The following is a 17,625-nucleotide window of genomic DNA, read 5'->3' as shown; positions in this document are numbered from 1 at the left end:
GTAAACAGTTTATTTAATATCTTGTTTCTCTGCCCTTACCAGTTCTTACTTTTCTTCTCTTTTCCCCACACTTTCAACTTTCCATGCTTTAATTCTCTTGACCTCCTCAGTGCTACCTTTAAGGCAACAATTCTTTCTTCCCTTGTTTGTGGTTTACTTATTTTTCGCTGGGTTTTAAAATTTCTGAGTTGTGTAACTGGTTCTTTTTAAGACTCTCCTATTGTGACTATATTTCTGCCTGTGTCTATTTCACAATTTCTAGTTCTTTACATGAATACTATTTACCCACTTAGATCACCAAAGAGCTCAGTGACACAGTCTTTCTCAGACTGTTCTTGTATTTTTATTTCATCTGGAGTGAGTTCAACTTTCAGCTGCTGAGTCTGCTGACCATCTTCATTGGTATTAGGTTTCTTTGTGTGCTTTGGGGTTTCATTCTGCAGGCTCAGTTTGGTTTCTCTCTCCCCACCTCCCTTTGTCCTTTTCTCTGACCCTTCCCCTCGGTGTCTACAGTGTTGTTTACTTCCATCTAGCCCTCCAGCATCTCCAGTCTGGAACCAAATCTCATACGGACAACACCGCACAGAAGCCCCATATGGACACTGACGATCCAATCACTGAGCCAACGTGCGATTTGTGGCTACACGGTTGTGTCTCCCCTCTACCCCCACAGGCGAGTAGCCTCATCTATACAATGCCTTCAGTCTGCAATCAGCAGCAGCTTTTTCCTGCTTCCATTCCTAAAGGAGCAGTGAATGTGGTTCTTTCTAATCAGTAAAAAGGAAGATATTCCGGCCCTACCTTCTATGGAACTGAACTCTCATGAGTCTTGACTGCTTGGGGCCTCAAGTCCACAAGAACCACAGGTCTGTTTCCACTCACCACTTCACACCTCCTTTCCATTCCCGGCCCACATAGTTCTTTTCATGATATGGTCTTCGGTGTGTTGTTTTAATTTCCCTGCACTTACGCTGCCTCTACCATTGATCTGTGTTTGGAACAAAAGGTAAAATTAAAACACCAGCTTAACTGGAAGCCTACCAATTAGCTGGGTAGTAACTGATTATATCTAAATTTCCAGTAGCGTTGGAGGTGAGGGAACTCACCAACAGTAGAAATATATATCATATTTTGATGACAACCGAGCTATATGGATAAATAATTAAAAGCATGAGGTTTCACTATCAATTCAGCTTAAGTATATAACGTATTTGGAATGACTGCTGGATAATCATCTTTCAAGAAAGTGTATAGCTAGAAGAATCCATCAGAGGCACAAGGGACTGGAAATGAAACCACTGTTAGGCAAGAAATGGGGAACTGTTTCTTCTTAACAGACTGAAGACTAAATACAGGGTTTTTTAAACTTCGAGAATTGGGTAACAAGGTAAAGCAAGGAGGTAGAGAAACACATTACTCTTGCCTCTTGCTTTCTGACTTCCCTCCCTAGCAGTGCTGATTGCTGTCAGAGAAGAAAGCTCCCCTCAGACGAGTGGGACCATTATGTAACCCCTGTGTGTTTCTACAAGCTGCTGGCTCTCCCCTGGAAAAACCGGACTCCATAAATAGCAGACACTCAGCAGTTATGGCATAGACCGGGGGGAGGGAGAGTCACCCCATAAGAGTAAATAAACATACAACACCCCACCTTGGAGAGTCCACCCTAATTCATCAAATGCGTTCGCCTTTGGGTAAACAAAGATCCACGGACTGTCCGGCCCGATCTCAGTGGTAACTTTCACCCTGGGGTGATATTTTACTGCTATTGCCCTTGGAGTCAGTAAATATTTGTGTGGAAAATATTATGCAACACCCTGTTCCTGTTATTCCTACACCACTGGTTTCTAGAACCTAAAACATTTTTGTAAACTTACCTTCACTTTGGCACCCGCCCTTTGTCTCTGCTGGGTTTTTTCCAATATAACTCTCAAGCTTCGAAAAGTTTATTAAATTTGCAATTTTTGAAACAAGGAAGAGTATTTCCCTTCACATAAAAACAGACTCTTAATTTTGCAAAGTGGCCAAGACATGTTGCGCGCTCTATTATTTCCAGCTTGGAGGGAAGCTCTGTGGGCAAGACGGTGCCGGAGAAGATAATGCGTGATCATTCTTGCTGAGGCCCAGAGATGAGGGCCCGGGGCTGCTGCCGCACACGGGACGGGTTGGCTCCCTTCCCTCAGCAGCCCTAAGAAACAGGGTCCGCACTCGGTACTAACTCTTGCTGGGGTGTGGGGAGCCAAGGAAGGGAAGCACTGCAGACTGAACTCAACCCTACTGATGACTGCCTGGTCAGCTCAGGGGAAGGCTATTCTGAAAAGACCCGGTTGAAAAGACCGGGCACAGCTCTGAAGACTTGAGTAAAAAAATGCAACTTGAAAGCAGCCTCAATGGTGAAAGGAGTAGGAGTTGAAAGGAACCTGCAGGCACAAAGTCCAGCATTTTCCATCATTACTCAGATGAAGAGGCGCAGAGGGGCCCAGAGGGCTAAGGCACTGCCTGAGATTCCTGGATGGGGCACAAGTGGGGCACCACCCCATGCCCCCCGCCCACCCTCAGTCCTCTCTCAACTATAAAGAGCTCCCCTCTCTCAGGGGTCTCAGCATAGGGTCCTACGTCATGTTCTGTCGGACTTCATTATACCAGTGAGAAATGACGTCTTTCCTGGGAGAGATTTCACTTTTTTTTATGGAGAAGAGAGATCCAGACAGCGGGCACAGTATGTGCAAAGGCCCAAAGGCAGGAACGAACACGAGCATGGGTCACGGTGAAGATTTGCCGTAGCTGCTGAGCACGGTCCCCGGGGCACGTGCGTGCCTCCGTATCTGTGTGCGTGTGTGTGAGTCTGCGTGTTCCAAGGGTGGTAGGACAGGAGATGTGGTCCAAGAGCCTAAAAGCAGGGGCACAAAGGACTTTATAGGATGCTATGGGCTGAATTATTTCCCCACAAAAGTTGTTGAAGCCCTGACTCCTAGTACCTGTGAATGTGATCTTATTTGGAAATAGGGTCTCTGATCGATTCAGATGACATCATTAGAAAGGGCACCAACCCAATATAAGTGGTACCCTCATAAAAAGTGGACGTTTGGACAACGGGACAAGCAGAAGGAAGAGAATATGGAAACCCGGGGAGAACAGCATCCACAAGCCAAGGAACGCCTACCAGGAGCTGGGAGAGAAACCTGGACCAGCTTCTCCCTCCCAGTCCCAGAGGGAGCCAACCCTGCCTGCCCCTTGATCTCGGACTCCCCAGCCTCCAGAACGGACACAATCATCTTCTGTTGTTTAAGCCACCTTGTCCACAGTGCTGTGTGACAGCAGCCCCAGGAAGGTCACACACATGCCAAAGTAAAGAACACAGACTGTGATCCTCAGGTAAGGAAAGTTCCTGGAGGGTTTTATGTGGGAGCTTCTCACGGTCACCGTGATTTAGAAAGTTCTCTGAAGGTCATCCCTGTGCGTGTGGGTCAGAGCAGGAAACCCAAGAGGAGAGAGTTTATTTAGCTACGATGGAAACAGTTCATGCAAAATCTCTCTGCACAGAGGCAGGGGCAGCAGGGAATGGCTGCGACGACTGCTAAGAGGTTGAGAGAGACAGCGTCGTGGGTCGTGTCCGCATCCTCAGTTGAGAAATGAAGCCAGAAAAAGCCACTTAACACAAAGAAGAAGAAGAAACTCAAACTCTATGATAAATAGAATAGATAGTAGGGAAATGGATGATTTGGACTTCACCAAAAGTGAAGTAAAAATTATGAAATCAAGTTATTTACACCATGCACTGAACGTAATGTCAGTGGTCACGGCAACTTGGTCTGCTCATTCTTAGAACAAAGAATCGATTGTTCTGCATTTTCTCGCTCGCTCGCTTTTTTTTTTTTTTTTTTTTTTTTTTTGCTGAAAAAATTGCATGATGACCCACTACAGCGGTCTTCACTTTCAGAGCTGGCTCAGAACAGGGTTGTTTTTGCAAAAGCAAAACTGAGTTTCGCCATGTCCTCAGCCCCCTTGGTGTGCCCTGCTGGGAAAATCCCTCTCACTTTAACCCTGCTTTTTTTTTTGTTTTTTAAATATTTTACTTATCTATTTAATTGATGGAGAGAGAGATAGCGAGAGAGGGAACACAAGCAGGGGGGTGGGAGAGGGAGCTGAGCAGGGAGCCCGATGAGGGGCTCCACCCCAGGACCCCAGGATCATGACCTGAGCCGGAGGCAGACGCTTCACGAACTGAGCCCCCCACGCGCCCCTGAAGCCTGCTTTGTGTTGGCACCTGTGTCCATTTTCTGTTTAATTGGCCACTTGTGCCCAAGTCCTCATTTGTCCATGGCTTAGGCTACAGAGAAAGACCCAACCGGGGGAAGATTAGCTTTCCGTTGACAGGGAGTAAGATTTGGAGCTAGAAATAAAGCACACTCCAAATTTATGGGTGACAGTTTCTTTTTTTCACTCCTCCTTGTTTATGACTACAGAACTGCACACTTAGCCAAACCGTAGTCACCATTTGGAGTTTGTATAAATTCCAAATCGTTTGGTTTATAGACCTCTTTCCAGAAGGCCCGCGCCGGCTGGTGTCGAGAAAAGGGAGGTGGTGGAGGATTCCAACCCCGTGGGAAAACGTGTTGGGGGAGGACACTCTGTGTCTTCCCCTCGCTGTGCTTCCCCTTGTCCCTCAGCCCGGCTCAGACAGGTGGCCATCTGCTCCCATCTACAAAGCCTCGGGGGCGGGGATGTGTCAGCGAAGGAAAACAGAAATCCTGGCTTTTCCAAAAATATCTAAGTCAGTGTTTCCAGTATTAGAATAAGAAACAACTGAGAAATGTAGATAACAAATTTGGATTATGAGAGCTCGACTGTACACTTAACAGAAGTGCCATTTCTCCAAAGATAAAAGGGGACAGTCCCAGTAGCTCTACACTCAGCATTACCCCCATATGACCGATGCTCTGGGAAAGGTCTAGACATACCCGTTAAAGCGAGCATCCTAACCCCGGGTTAGATCAAGCCTCCCTAAAACCCCTCCTGTATGTCTCTTCGGCAATCTTGGATCATTCTGGAATGCAGAAAACGTGGGGGAGGGGGAGGCAAGCAGGAAGGGAAGCAGGTATCCCTGTGCTGTTCCTGGGCTCAGGTCCTCACTGCCTCTCAGTGGAGCACAGCGAGATAGCTCCAACACGAGTCAGGACGTCCCTGGGATTTCCTGACCCTACAGCTGATGTCGGCAATATGGTCACGGGAATACAACCCTGTTCCTGCCCCCACTGGAGGGGTGCCCTCACCAAAGATGAAAGCACACATTGGAGCCGGGCTCGCCGGGAGCCTGTGCCAGTTGGAGGGGCAGACGCGGGAGAAGAGGGCCGTCTGCAGGGCAGGGGGGCCGGCGTCCTAGCGTGGACACACCGGTCCATCCCGACCGCCAACTCCCTCAGACCACCAAGGCAGGAATTTTATATCACAGCCGCCAACACATCTCAGGGAATCAAAATCAGAAGGGTCGAGAGAATTCCAGAACCCAACTTATTTCCTGAATAAACATAAAATACACCGGTCCTCACTCCAGGACGGCCGGGGAGACACAAGGATCTGCCTGCGAGACTTCGAGGCCCAGAGGACGCAAACCTGACTTTAGGGAATAAAGGTACCTCGTTAGATGGGTGATAGGATTACCAAGAGGCAGGAGAGAGATTCTGGCAAAGAGGGAGGGGGGCGGACCGGGAATGACTGCAGTTGATTAGTGACGGAAGCATGATCAAGCCAACGAAGGCAAAGGACTGAAGAAGGAAAAAGTGGGTGGTTGGATTCTGGAACCTCTTGGGTCGGAAGCCGGGGATGCCGAGGCCTCGCCCTTCGCAGCCAGCAACGCCCAGGGAGGGAAGAACGTGGGGAAAACCTACCCTCGCTTCTGATCGAATTCCCCAGATCGCAGAAGGACTTAACCAGGGAAGAGGATTAACTTTTAGGGTCAACCTTTCAGACCAAGGAGACCAAAAATAAGTCGACGTCAGGTGTTCACAGGGGCCCGTACCAGCGCAGCCCTCCGTCTGAGATCTGAGGCAAGCCAGCGGGAGCGGTGGCAGTACCCGGCGCGTAGCTAACAGGGAGCAGATCCGCTCAGTCAGTCACTCCACAAACACGGCCCGAGACTGACCGGGGACGTGGGCGGACTCTACCGCCGAGCCTGAGCCCTTCAGTGTGGCGGGAGGCAGAGCAGCGCCCTGGAGGGGCAGAAGAGAACAGTACCGCGGAGCCCGTGGTTCTGCAAACGCAGACCAGCTGATGTTCGTTCCCAGGAGCCCAGCTAACGGCGGTTCCTGCTTACCTCGGGGGTCCCCGTGCACCCAGCAGGAATCTGGCCGGCGCACGAGGTCAATGGAGATGAGAGAACGTCTCCCCAAGCCGGGAGAGGGTGCGCACCAGCCTCTACGCACACGTGGGTGTCTCTGCGGGAGAGGGTGTCGGTCCCACACGGCATCGCGGGAGCAGGGGCCAGCACGTACCTGGGGGGGCAGGGCTCGGTGTTGCAAGCCTGGCTCATGGCTGGCGGACGGTGGAGCGTGTCGCACAGGCTGTCGCTGACTGTGCTCTGGGTCTGGGTGTGCAAGCACACGGCTATGGCTTCCTGACGGCCTGCAGAGGGGAGACGGCAAAATGCAAGTGACTTAGAATATCTTATTGTGGAGGGAAGAGGGGGTGTGGGGACTTCTTGAGCTGCTGCCCTCTGACTACACCGCTCGGTTCCAGGTTGCATTGCAGGGGGCACATGGGGGCAAACAGCTGCGCGTTTTCCAAAGTCTTCCTGCCTGTAATATTCTCCCCGCCACCTTTCCTGCCCACATACACCTTGAAACCCAAAGAAGCACCCGACCTCCCTCATAACCTTGTGAGGTCAAGAATGGTCTCACCATCTCCATTTCATTAGTTGAATAATAAGGACACTGAGGTTTAGAGAGAAATCAAGACAGCCAAAAAAAAGGGGGGGTGGAGGGAGATAGATTCCTGTCTCCTAAGCCAGTGCTCTGTCTTAGTCCTGCAGAGACAGTCAACCAAGCAGGGACTGTCCTTGAGCAAACAGGAAACTTCCACAGGCTGATCTTTGCTTTGGGGCCCGTGTGGCCCCAAAGCCCACATCTTTACCCCTATTCTTCGTCCATGGAGACAAAAAGAATTATTGGAAAATCAGAACTGCACAAGGTATAAATCAAACTCCGGATGAAAAAGGAATCACATAAAACTTGTAACAGCAACTGACTCTGCTATTGGAAATATGCAAATGTATTCAGTTTCACGCAAGAATGTGTGTTCCATTAGGTTTGAAGACTGTGGTTCTCTTTCCGAATGCCATGTTTCAATCCATCCGTTTTATGGTATTTTACAGAGTGCCGAATAGGCCAAAAGGATATTTAAAATACACATCGGTGAGGTGAGGTTCTTTCCGCTACATTTTCTCCTGCTTTCTTCAGTTGGAATCTCACGTTCCCAGCCATAGCGGGATGCGATCTCCAATCTCCATGGATCTCCCCTGACATTTTTTTTTAAAGTAAGGACTAGGTAACTTGACATACCGAGGAGACAAAGCGACAACTGAAGAACCAGTTTCCGTTCGCAAATGTCAGGTTTCGTCCTGACTCCGTCTGGGCACAGATGCTCCTTTTCTAGAGGGCTGCCTTTCTTTTTTGTCACTGAAAAGCCTGATTACCTTGCACATGTATTTCAGTTTGTAATCAAGACACTTTAGAAAATGTATACAGAGCCAATTTGGGGAGTGTTTTCAGTTTGTAATCAAGACACTTTAGAAAATGTATACAGAGCCAATTTGGGGAGTGTTTTCTGAAGGTGCAGTGGGTGGGCCTTCAGGGTCTAATGTCATCTCATTTAACCAATCAGATGAAATGTTAGACCCCTCATGAGAAAGTTCTCCGGCCTAAAGCAAGCATACCCAAAGGAATGTAAAAAATCAATAGGTGGCTTAGGATACTTATTGGGGTAAAATGTGTTTTCTAAAGACGACCACAAAAATACCTTCTACCTCACATACTCGACCTATGAGATCACTTCAACGCTTTTCACTTCGAGAGGCTTGATAAGACCTTTATCTTCAAAAGGAGACGCAAAAAATTTAAATATAATTTTACGTCTTCTTATACTTAGCAAAACTTGGGTAATAACTGTGATGCCTTCTGGAGCTATGAAATAAATGAAGCATTAAAGTTTCAGTATAATTTTTTCTAATCCATCCCTTTGGTCGTATGAGGCAATATCCCTCAGTCCACGCTTGACTTCTACAATGTCATAATAAGAGGGTCTTTCAGGGGCAGAAATCATATTCAAGGCCTTGATCAAGAAATGAATTAACATGGGGGGAGGGACTCGAAAAAGGGAGGCAGAGTCAATTAACACATTTCCTTTTTTGGTTTCAGGTTCATGTGAGCTGGTTTTCTTGCACGCAAGTCTTGAGTAATTCAACATTCCAAATAACATAACACACACACACACACACACACACGCCTCTCAGTACGAAATAAATACCCAGAGCGATGAAGAACATTGCTCTTTAAGGTGCTCTGTCCAGTATTTTTACATCAAGTTGTAAGATAAAAATGAAAAAATGCATTGAGTAAGAAAAGTATGTTGATTTAATAACGGAAGAGCCTTGGGCCCTAGAAAGAGACATTAACATGGTCTTGAAGCACTAACGGAACATGAACAAGAACTGATCCTCTATTAGTCTATACACTGCAGGAAGTCCCAAAAGCCAGAGGTCATGCCGGTCGCATTCTCTGACCTCAGCAGAGTCCAGCTATAAACAAATAACAACAAAACCCCCAAGTCCAACCATTGGAATTTTCTAGGCGTCATTCCCTATATAACTCTTGGTCAGAAAGAGTGAATGGATCCCACAGTATTTGTGGGATCATAATAACTCAGCTCATAATAACAATACCGTCATGAAACGGATGCCTTTTTTCCCCCAAGAAAACCTAAATAAGGGAAATTACTTGAAAATTAAGATCTTGACTGCAACAATAACCAGGAGTGGGGGGGGGGGTCTTGAAAATGACGTCCAAGACCCAGCCACGATGCTCTCGCCTCAGTCCCGGCCCAAGAGGGGAAAACAGGAATGGGTAGGAACCAGTGCTTTCAAGCTTTTTAAACAGATAATATCCATGACATAAACATTTCTTAGAAGATGTCATTTATTGATTTGAGAGAGAGAGAGCACGCATGAGCAGTGGGGACGGGCAGAGGGAGAGGGAGAGGGACAAGCAGGCTTCCCGCTGAGCAGGGAGCCTGACATGGGGCTCGATCCCAGGACCCCGGGATCCCGAGCTGAGCTGAAGCAGACGCTTCACTGACTGAGCCCTCTGGGTGCCCCGTGACATAAACTGTTCGACGCTGTTGGGAGGTCTGGAAAACTCCGATTCGTGGTACCATGACTACACACTGACGGCGGCCTCCGTTCAAGGGAAAGCAACCGTCGCTACTTCACAGCACGTGGCCCTGTACCGGCTCCTGCCCGGGCCACCCTGAACACAACCGGGAGTCCGTTTTCCTCCTTCTCCGCTGCTCAATGCCCAGGCTGCAGCCCCGCAGACCGGGGAGGTCCGTGAGTGCGTCGCGGGCATGGCATGGCGGTGGCAAGTAAGGACTGTAGAACCTGGGACGGCGGAGTGGGGGGAGCGTGACACGCAGCCCAGGCTTTGCTGGAGCCTGACAGGAAGCCACCCCGCACCTAGACTGGCCGGAAGAGACGACAGCTCCGGGCCCGTCAGGACTCGCAGCTCTGGAGAGAACAAGACAGCGGTGCCGGCCCCTCCGTGTCGGGAGCGCATCTCCGTGCGGAGTGAGCGAGCAGGAGCCCCAGGGGCCGGCGGGGGTTGCAGCCCCCCTTCCCCTGTGGGGGTCGTGCTTGGACTCCGCCCTGGGAAACGGGGGACACCGACACGTGTGATGCCATTCCTGGATCCTACACCGGATCCTACACCGGATCCTACACCGGCCCACTGTAGTCAGCCGGGTAAGAGCGGTGCGCCGTGACCTCCCACATCGCCGCATTCGCTCCCCAAACCACGCACACACGAATGTTCACACGTGTGCGCACACACGCGCGCACACACGCACACGAAGGCACCAGGAACTTCCTGCCCTCAGGCACAGAGACCCACTGCTTCTTGCACACAGAGAAGCCTGGCCTGTTTCAATTAGGAGCTGCCCCTTCCACATCTCGAGACCGAGCTCTACCCGTGGGCCACTTCCTCTCCTTCCCGCCTTCCCAGGAAACCTGTGGATGACTTCGCCTTTCGATTTCACTCTGGAGCTTTCTCACTTCCTTGTAAATGTCCCCGAGCCACTCGGTCATTGACTAACACAACACGCACAACCCATGACGCCTTCTAGCCTTTTCGCCTTCTCTGTCTTCTTTATCACTAATTTTGCCCCCAAAGTATCTATTCCTTTCATCTCTAACGTAGTCACCCGTGGCTCCTTCCTCCATCCTTTCAAACCTGACTCTCCGTCACCAGCGGCCTCCCACTCTCCTCCCGGAGATTCTCGTTCCTACCCCGGCTTCGGTGCTCTCCGCACACAGAGGACTCGTGAATGTCTATGTCCAGCTACATCTTCGCACTTTGCCTCGGATTCACGCGCGCAACGGTCTACTTCGCGTCCCTACTGGGAAGTCCGAAGGCATGTTGAAGTCATTCCATCCGGAACTGAACGTGTGATTTCCTTGTGCCCAAGCGGTCCTCCGGGGAGCACTCGTCATCCCAGAGAAGAATCCAGACTCGGACTGGCCACCTCACTCCCCCTCACCCCCTCCACACACAGACTGTCGCCTCCGACCCGTCTCTCTAAGCCATCTGCCGTCCACCATCTCCAGCATCCTTACCACCAAAGGCCAAGCCCTCACCTGGATGAGACAACGGCTTCTTACCATGGCCTCCCCTACATCTGTTCTTATCCCTTCCAACCCCCCCTTTTTTTTACAGTACATCTGGGCTCACCTTTTTGAAATAAATACAAGTGTGATCCTGTAACTCCCACTTTGGTTCTCTGAGTGGCTCCCCTTTGATCTGGGGACCAAGAACCAAGTCAGCTTTGCGTAACGCAGTCATCGGCCCCTGCCTTCCTCCCCGGCATCAGCTCGCTGTCTTCCAGAGTGTTCGGGCTGCACCTGCCTTCTTCATTCCCAGGACGGACCATGCACCTGCCACCCACCTGCTCTTCCTTTGTTTGCTGAACTAATTCCTCATCTTCCAGATTTAAGTTCCAGGGTCATTGCTTTTAGGGAAGCTTCCCCTGACTTCCCTAATTAGGTCAAGTCTATTCTATGTCTTCTTAGAACCATGTATCCCCTTTGCTATCACCAGCTGTGAGTTACATACATGTGTGGGATTATGTGATCAGCACCCGCCCCCCGTGTGAGTTAGGGACGACAGAGTCACTATCACCTAGCCCAGCGCCTACCACAAAGAAACATGCAACCACTATTTGTAGAATGTTATTTTTGAGAACAACAGAGATTCCTGCCCCTTTCACGACAAAGGGAAGCTTGGCCTTGCCCACACTGCTCATCGCTGTTTTTGTGATCCCAGAGGATGCAATGAGACATAAAGCTTACATAAGATAAATAACTATTTGAAAAGGGAAAATGAAACCATCTTTCATTACGGATGATTATTTTACTTAGAGAATTCATAAGAATGGACTCGAAAATGAGTAGATATTTTAAGAGGAGCTCAGAAAATCAGATCTTTTAAACGTGAAAAAAAATGGGAGCATTGGGGCGCCTGGGTGGCTCAGTGGGTTAAGCCGCTGCCTTCAGCTCAGGTCATGATCTCAGGGTCCTGGGATCGAGTCCCACATCGGGTTCTCTGCTCAGCAGGGAGCCTGCTTCCCTTCCCCTCTCTCTGCCTGTCTCTCTGCCTGCTTGTGATCTCTCTCTGTCAAATAAATAAATAAAATCTTTAAAAAAAATGGGAGCATTATAAGAAGAATGCCCTATTATTATTCTATAATCAAATCATCATCCCACTAACACTTATCATAGACCACGTGCCAAGCGCTGTGATTAGGCCCTTCTCCTACGTCACCTTGTTAAATAAGCACATTCAGTCCTTTCCTTCAGCCTCATGAAGGAAGCATAGCTCTTCGCATCTCACAAAAATGAGCCTCTACAAACTTCTGTAAGCGGCTGGAAGAGAATGGCAGAGCGAAGGCTGGAAGTGCGACCAGGCTTCAAGTCCGTGCGATCTGTGACTAGCTTGTGCGGTTAGGGAAAAGGAAGGTAAAAATTGAAGGTCGTAAGTGCAACAAATAACCTAAAATACAAACAAATGTTCTGGTGAGGAATGTTTAGGATGTAGTAAGTTACAAAACCTTCAGAGGGGAGAAGGGAGTTCGGGGAAATTGGAAGGGGAGGTGAAGCATGAGAGACTATGGACTCTGAGAAACAATCTGAGGGCTTTGAAGTGGCCGGGGGGGTGGGAGGTTGGGGTACCAGGTGGCGGGTATTAGAGAGGGCACGGCTTGCATGGAGCACTGGGTGTGGTGAAAAAATAATGAATACTGTTTTTCTGAAAATAAATAAATTGAAGAAAAAAAAAGAAAAAAAGTTTATGGAAAAAAATAAATTAAAAAATTTATGGGGAAAAAAAAAACCTTCGCGCGGGGGTTGGGGGTCCTTGGAAAGGCAAGCCGATCTTCCAGGACGTCTGTGTGTACGGGTACGTACACGCACATGCACATGCAAGGCTGCACACATACACACATGCCCCCTGGAAGCTGGAAATTCAATATGTCTGCATTCTTCATGCTTTCAGGAATGAAAAAAGAATTCTCTGTTGCCACTCCCGTGTGAAAACAGATTCAGGAAATCTTCTCAAGTATCAGCAATTCCGACGAATAGATTAATTGATTTCCTGTATGATGTGAAGAGAAGTTAGAAGACACAAGTACACAGATTGTCAAGATGTAAAGAAAGGCTTATCTTTTCAGAAATCTGTCATTTGCATATATTACTTTTCTATCAGAAACAGGAATGTTGGGGAAAATAGCCAGGTGCCTGGGGAAATCCTATTTTCCTGTGGTATTCAGTTATGGCAGACCAGGATGAGGGTTAAAACCGACGCTTGTAACCATAGGCCAGGAGGACTCGTAGAGGCTAAGCCTCCAAAAGCCATTGAAATGCATCACAGAGAGGCGAGTATCGCTGAGTGTAAGTCGCGCCGTCAAGACAGTCGAGGAAAATAACCAAGAGCTGAGGTCCACCGAGTCAAGGATGGTGTCCTATTCATTTTCTATCCTGATGCTGACCCCAGAACCTAGAGCCACGAGTCTACCACAGAACAGACACGCGGTTCCCTGCCTTTATCGAGGATTTGGGTTTCGAGCACTGGCCTTCAGTTTTACAGAATTTAGTGATCTATTTAAAAGGAAAATTTAAGTTTGAAGTTAAAAACACTAAGTTAAAAACATTACTTCTGCCGGGTCAAAAGCTTATTGTATCCACTTACCATTCAACCAAACCTCTGTAAAGGGTGAGAATTATCTTCTGTTTTGGACTGTGTGATAGGCTCTGGGCCTCAGTTTCCCTAACTATGAAATTCGGGTTCGTGGACATCCAAGGTTCATGTAAATGATATTATTCTAGGATTAAACAACATAACGCACCTTCACAAGGCTAAATTGCTGTTTAACTGAGTGCTGAAAGATTCCCAAGCTGACCTCTGTCACTATTTGTAAAATGTAAAAGGATTTTGTAAAATCCTTCCGTGTTCACGAAGTGACATCAGAAAATAAATGGGCAACATCACACCAACCATCTGAGTGCTGAACTGTACTTCTGACATTTAAGGCAGTTTCCCTTCTCACAGTGGTCCCCAAAGGCCTCAATACCAATGAGGAGAGACATGATTATCCAAGTTTCACAAAACCTGGATGTGTTAAATGGATTCAAAACTCATTCTTCTACTCCAAGGTATATACACAAGAGAAGTGAAATAAAAATATGCCCATATAAAAATGCGTACCTGAAGGATCACAGCAGTGGTATCCACAACACCCAACACGTGCAAATAATCCAAATTTCCAAGCGATGAATGGATAAATGAAATGTGGTATATTCACATAGCAGAATAGTATTCGTCATACAAAGGAATGAAGTAGATTCATGCTAAATCATGGAGGAACTTCAGCTAGAAATATACACGTAGTGAAAGAAGACAAATGATCCTATTATGTGATTCCATTTATGCGAAATGTCCAGGATGGACAGAAAATAGATTAGTGGCTGCCACAGGCTGCCACTGGCAGGGGAAATGGGGGTTTGAGTAAAAATAGGGAACAAGTGCTTAAGGGTAGAGGATTCTTTGGGGGTTAAAGAGTTCTAACATTGATTATGATGATGTTGCCCAACTTTGTGAATATACTAAAATCCGCTGAATTGAATAGTTCAAATGCATAAATTGGACGGTATGTGAATTACATTTCAATAGAGCTATTACCAAAAAAAAAAAAAAAAGGACAGAAAGAAAAAGGAAAAAGAAAGTCATTCCCACGGGTTCAGCCATCCTGGAGGTGGACCCTGCACCACCTTGGTACACAAGACAGTAGCAGAGTCTAACATTTTGGCATTAAGCTTCAAGGACGAGGGCTAACAGACCCCACCAACGGAATCAGAATTAACTTGGTCATTTTCCCTTGGGCATCTCCAACTGCTCTGTTAGTCGCAAGGACCCAACAAGTGTGCTTTCCCAAATTGGGGTGGGAGGGGCGCTTTCCAATCAGGGAAAGAACTAAAACCAAGGATGACAGAGTACTGGACAAAACAGTGATTCTACCAAAGTCAACATTCAAAAGCTTGAGGGGCACCTGGGTGACTCCACTAGTTAGGTATCTGGCTCTTGACTTTGGCTCAGGTCGTGATCTCAAGGTTGTGGTTTCGAGCTCTGCACCGGGCTCTACGTTCAATTCAGAGTCTGCTTCAGAGTCTCTCCCTCTGGCCCTCCCACTGCTGCTCTCTCCCCTCCTCACTCTAAAATAAATATAAAAATCTCTTTAAAAAAAAAACCTTGAGATTAACAGATTTGAGGACATGCCAACAATAGTAGGGTTCTTTTCTGCTCTCATAATAAAAGAAAAAGACCCAGGCTTCTGGTGAAACTACAGCAATGTGGTGGTTCAGAAGTGGTATAGACAGCTGACATTTTGCAGTAATGTAGAAGAAAGTTCCAACATCTATAATTGCGGTTGAATAGGGGACCATTCTTGCATCATAGCAACCGGCTCTAGAGGGATTCTCCAGACACATCAAGAAAGTACCAGTTCCCATTATCGCCAAGGACATATCAAAAGGAGAAGGGAGGGAAAAAGAAAATAAGATGAAATCAGAGAGGGAGACAAACCACAGGAGATTTTTAACGCTAGGGAACAAACTGAGGGTTGCTGGAAGGATGCGGGGGATGGGGTAATTGGGTGACAGCATTAACGAGGGCACTTCAAGTAATGAGCACTGGGTGTTACATGCAACTGACCAAACACTAAAGTGTACCTCTGAAACTAATAACACAAGATATGTTAATTAGTTGAATTTTAATTAAAAAAAAAAAGTTAAGGTTTCCAAGCTACAACAAGGGTGGTGTCCAGGGTCCTGAACTCAGCAGGAGTCGAGTTCTGGGCAGCAGCAGAGGTGTGGCTGAGATTACATGTCCTGGCAGCAAATTAGGGTCCAGGTGAATAAGAAAATCTAAATCCCTTGTTAGTTGGGTAGACTTCTAAAAACCGAGGGAAGCAAATAGGAGAGCACAGAGAATGCAGGGACAGCTAAGTGTTCTTTTCTCAAATTCTGTGTGCATTAGTCCGTACAAAAGGAAGCAGCTGCCTCGTCAAAGCCTGGGGGTAGAACATATGCCACTCCATCTTCGTCCACTGCAGGCTGGCAAAGTCAGAGCACAGGTGTCTGTGTCAGGAGAGGTGGGTTCAGAGGCTGACTTATGACAGGAGAGAGACAAATACCATCAGGTCTTGGAGACTGGATGGGAAGGACCGGGAATTTACTTAAGAGCCTGGGGAACAAAGAGTGAGGGGCGCAGGCACAGTGATGGGAGTATGAGCTCCAAGACCCGATAGAGCGTTCCAAGTAATGAGCTCAGGACCACCAGGAGGAGTGGGGCATGAACTTGACCCAATGGCCTCCAAAGGCAGCAGCTTCTTGTATTCTTCCTACCACTGCAGCCAGCGGAGTCCAAGGAGAGCATGTCAGGGATTCTGGATTCCTGACTGCGTGAGCCACCTTCACCTCAGTAGACAATCTAGCTTTCCAATTATTCCTATTTCCTTCCAAAAGACAGCCCTGGAGAAGGGCCATCTGGACTCCTGCTCTCTACTCATCCATTCCTTCTAGGATCCTGGAATGTTCAATAATCCTGGGGCCAATTCCACACGGTTGAGGCCCCCCAGCCCCTACTCTGAACAGGTCCACTGGCCGCGCCTGCAACTCCACACGCGCCCACGTGAACCGCAGTCATCGGTGCATTCCTCGCTGGCTCCCGGCCCAATGCACCGTATGAACTTACTATATTCTGAGGGTAAGTCCTGACAGGGCACCACCAGACAGACAATCCCAGGCCCCTCTCCTCAGAACACTGATTTACAGGCAAGACTGCCTCCATTTATCCATCCTGCAGTTTCCTATTTATTTCATTTTAGACAGTAGTAGCCTCTTTCCCCATCTCACTTATGCAAATGCTAGGACCAAAGGATCACACCATTTTCTGGGCCAGGATGCAATCCCACTACCCTTCACCTTCTAGAGGATAATCGTGATGGGAAAGAAAGAAAGAAATGGCAAGGTTTTCAGTTATTCCAACGATTTCCCCTCCTTCCAACTTTTCGAACTTGCGTCTGGGGCCCGCGTGATTTTGGGATTCCTCAAACCGTCAGAGACACGAGACAGGACTGCCCCCGCGGGAGAGTCAAGTACCTCCCAGGCATGTCGCCGTGCAAGGGGTGAAGCCGGCATACTCCCAGTGGTAAGTCATCCTGCCGTCCTCCTGGAGGGACGCGTCCGGCTCGCGGGAGGCAGGGCCCTCGTCACACGGCTGGAGGAGGCAAGGCCGCTCGGTGGGCAGTTCGGGGCCCTCACACTCCTCCTCAGGCAGCTCAGTCTCCGTCTGCGTGAACGTGAGGAGCACGCGGCACTTGACCTCTCGGACCTGGACGCCCGGGCCGCACGTGGTGCTGCAGGCTGACCAGGGCTCTGGAATGAACCTACAGAAAACCAGGGTGGAGGGTGGGGGACACACAACCATTACTTTGGGACCACTGAGGAGAGAGAAGCATTCTCTGAGGTGAAAAAGTGACTTCATTCTGAGGGAAGTCAGAACATTAGAAATGCTACGCTTCCACAGATGCTCAATTATGTCATCAACACATTTTCAAACCTTTTTATTTTTTAAGATTTTATTTATTTATTTGACAGAGAGAGACAGCACAAGTAGGCAGAGAGGCAGGCAGAGAGAGATGAGCCAGTCATGGGGCTCGATCCCAGGACCCTGAGATCACGACCTGAGCCGAAGGCAGATGCCCAACTGACTAAGCCACCTAGGTGCCCCTTGAATCTTATTAAAAACACAATTA

At 48.3% G+C, this 17,625-nt stretch overlaps 1 protein-coding gene across 1 annotated transcript in view; it reads right to left on the bottom strand.

Moving 5' to 3' along the window:
- Window positions 1–17,625, bottom strand: part of ADAMTSL3 (ADAMTS like 3) — a 347,085-nt gene that overhangs the window by 92,576 nt on the left and 236,884 nt on the right. Inside the window, exons 19-20 of the mRNA XM_044232432.1 lie at window positions 16,970–17,256; window positions 6,489–6,618 (exon numbers count right to left, since the gene is read on the bottom strand). Of these exons, the coding sequence (XP_044088367.1) occupies window positions 6,489–6,618; window positions 16,970–17,256 (417 nt within the window). The remainder of the gene's footprint in view (window positions 1–6,488; window positions 6,619–16,969; window positions 17,257–17,625) is intronic.

Source organism: Neovison vison, chromosome 13, assembly GCF_020171115.1.
Source record: "Neovison vison isolate M4711 chromosome 13, ASM_NN_V1, whole genome shotgun sequence".
Lineage (NCBI taxonomy): Eukaryota > Metazoa > Chordata > Mammalia > Carnivora > Mustelidae > Neogale > Neogale vison.
This window is presented reverse-complemented; position numbering and strand designations above follow the sequence as displayed.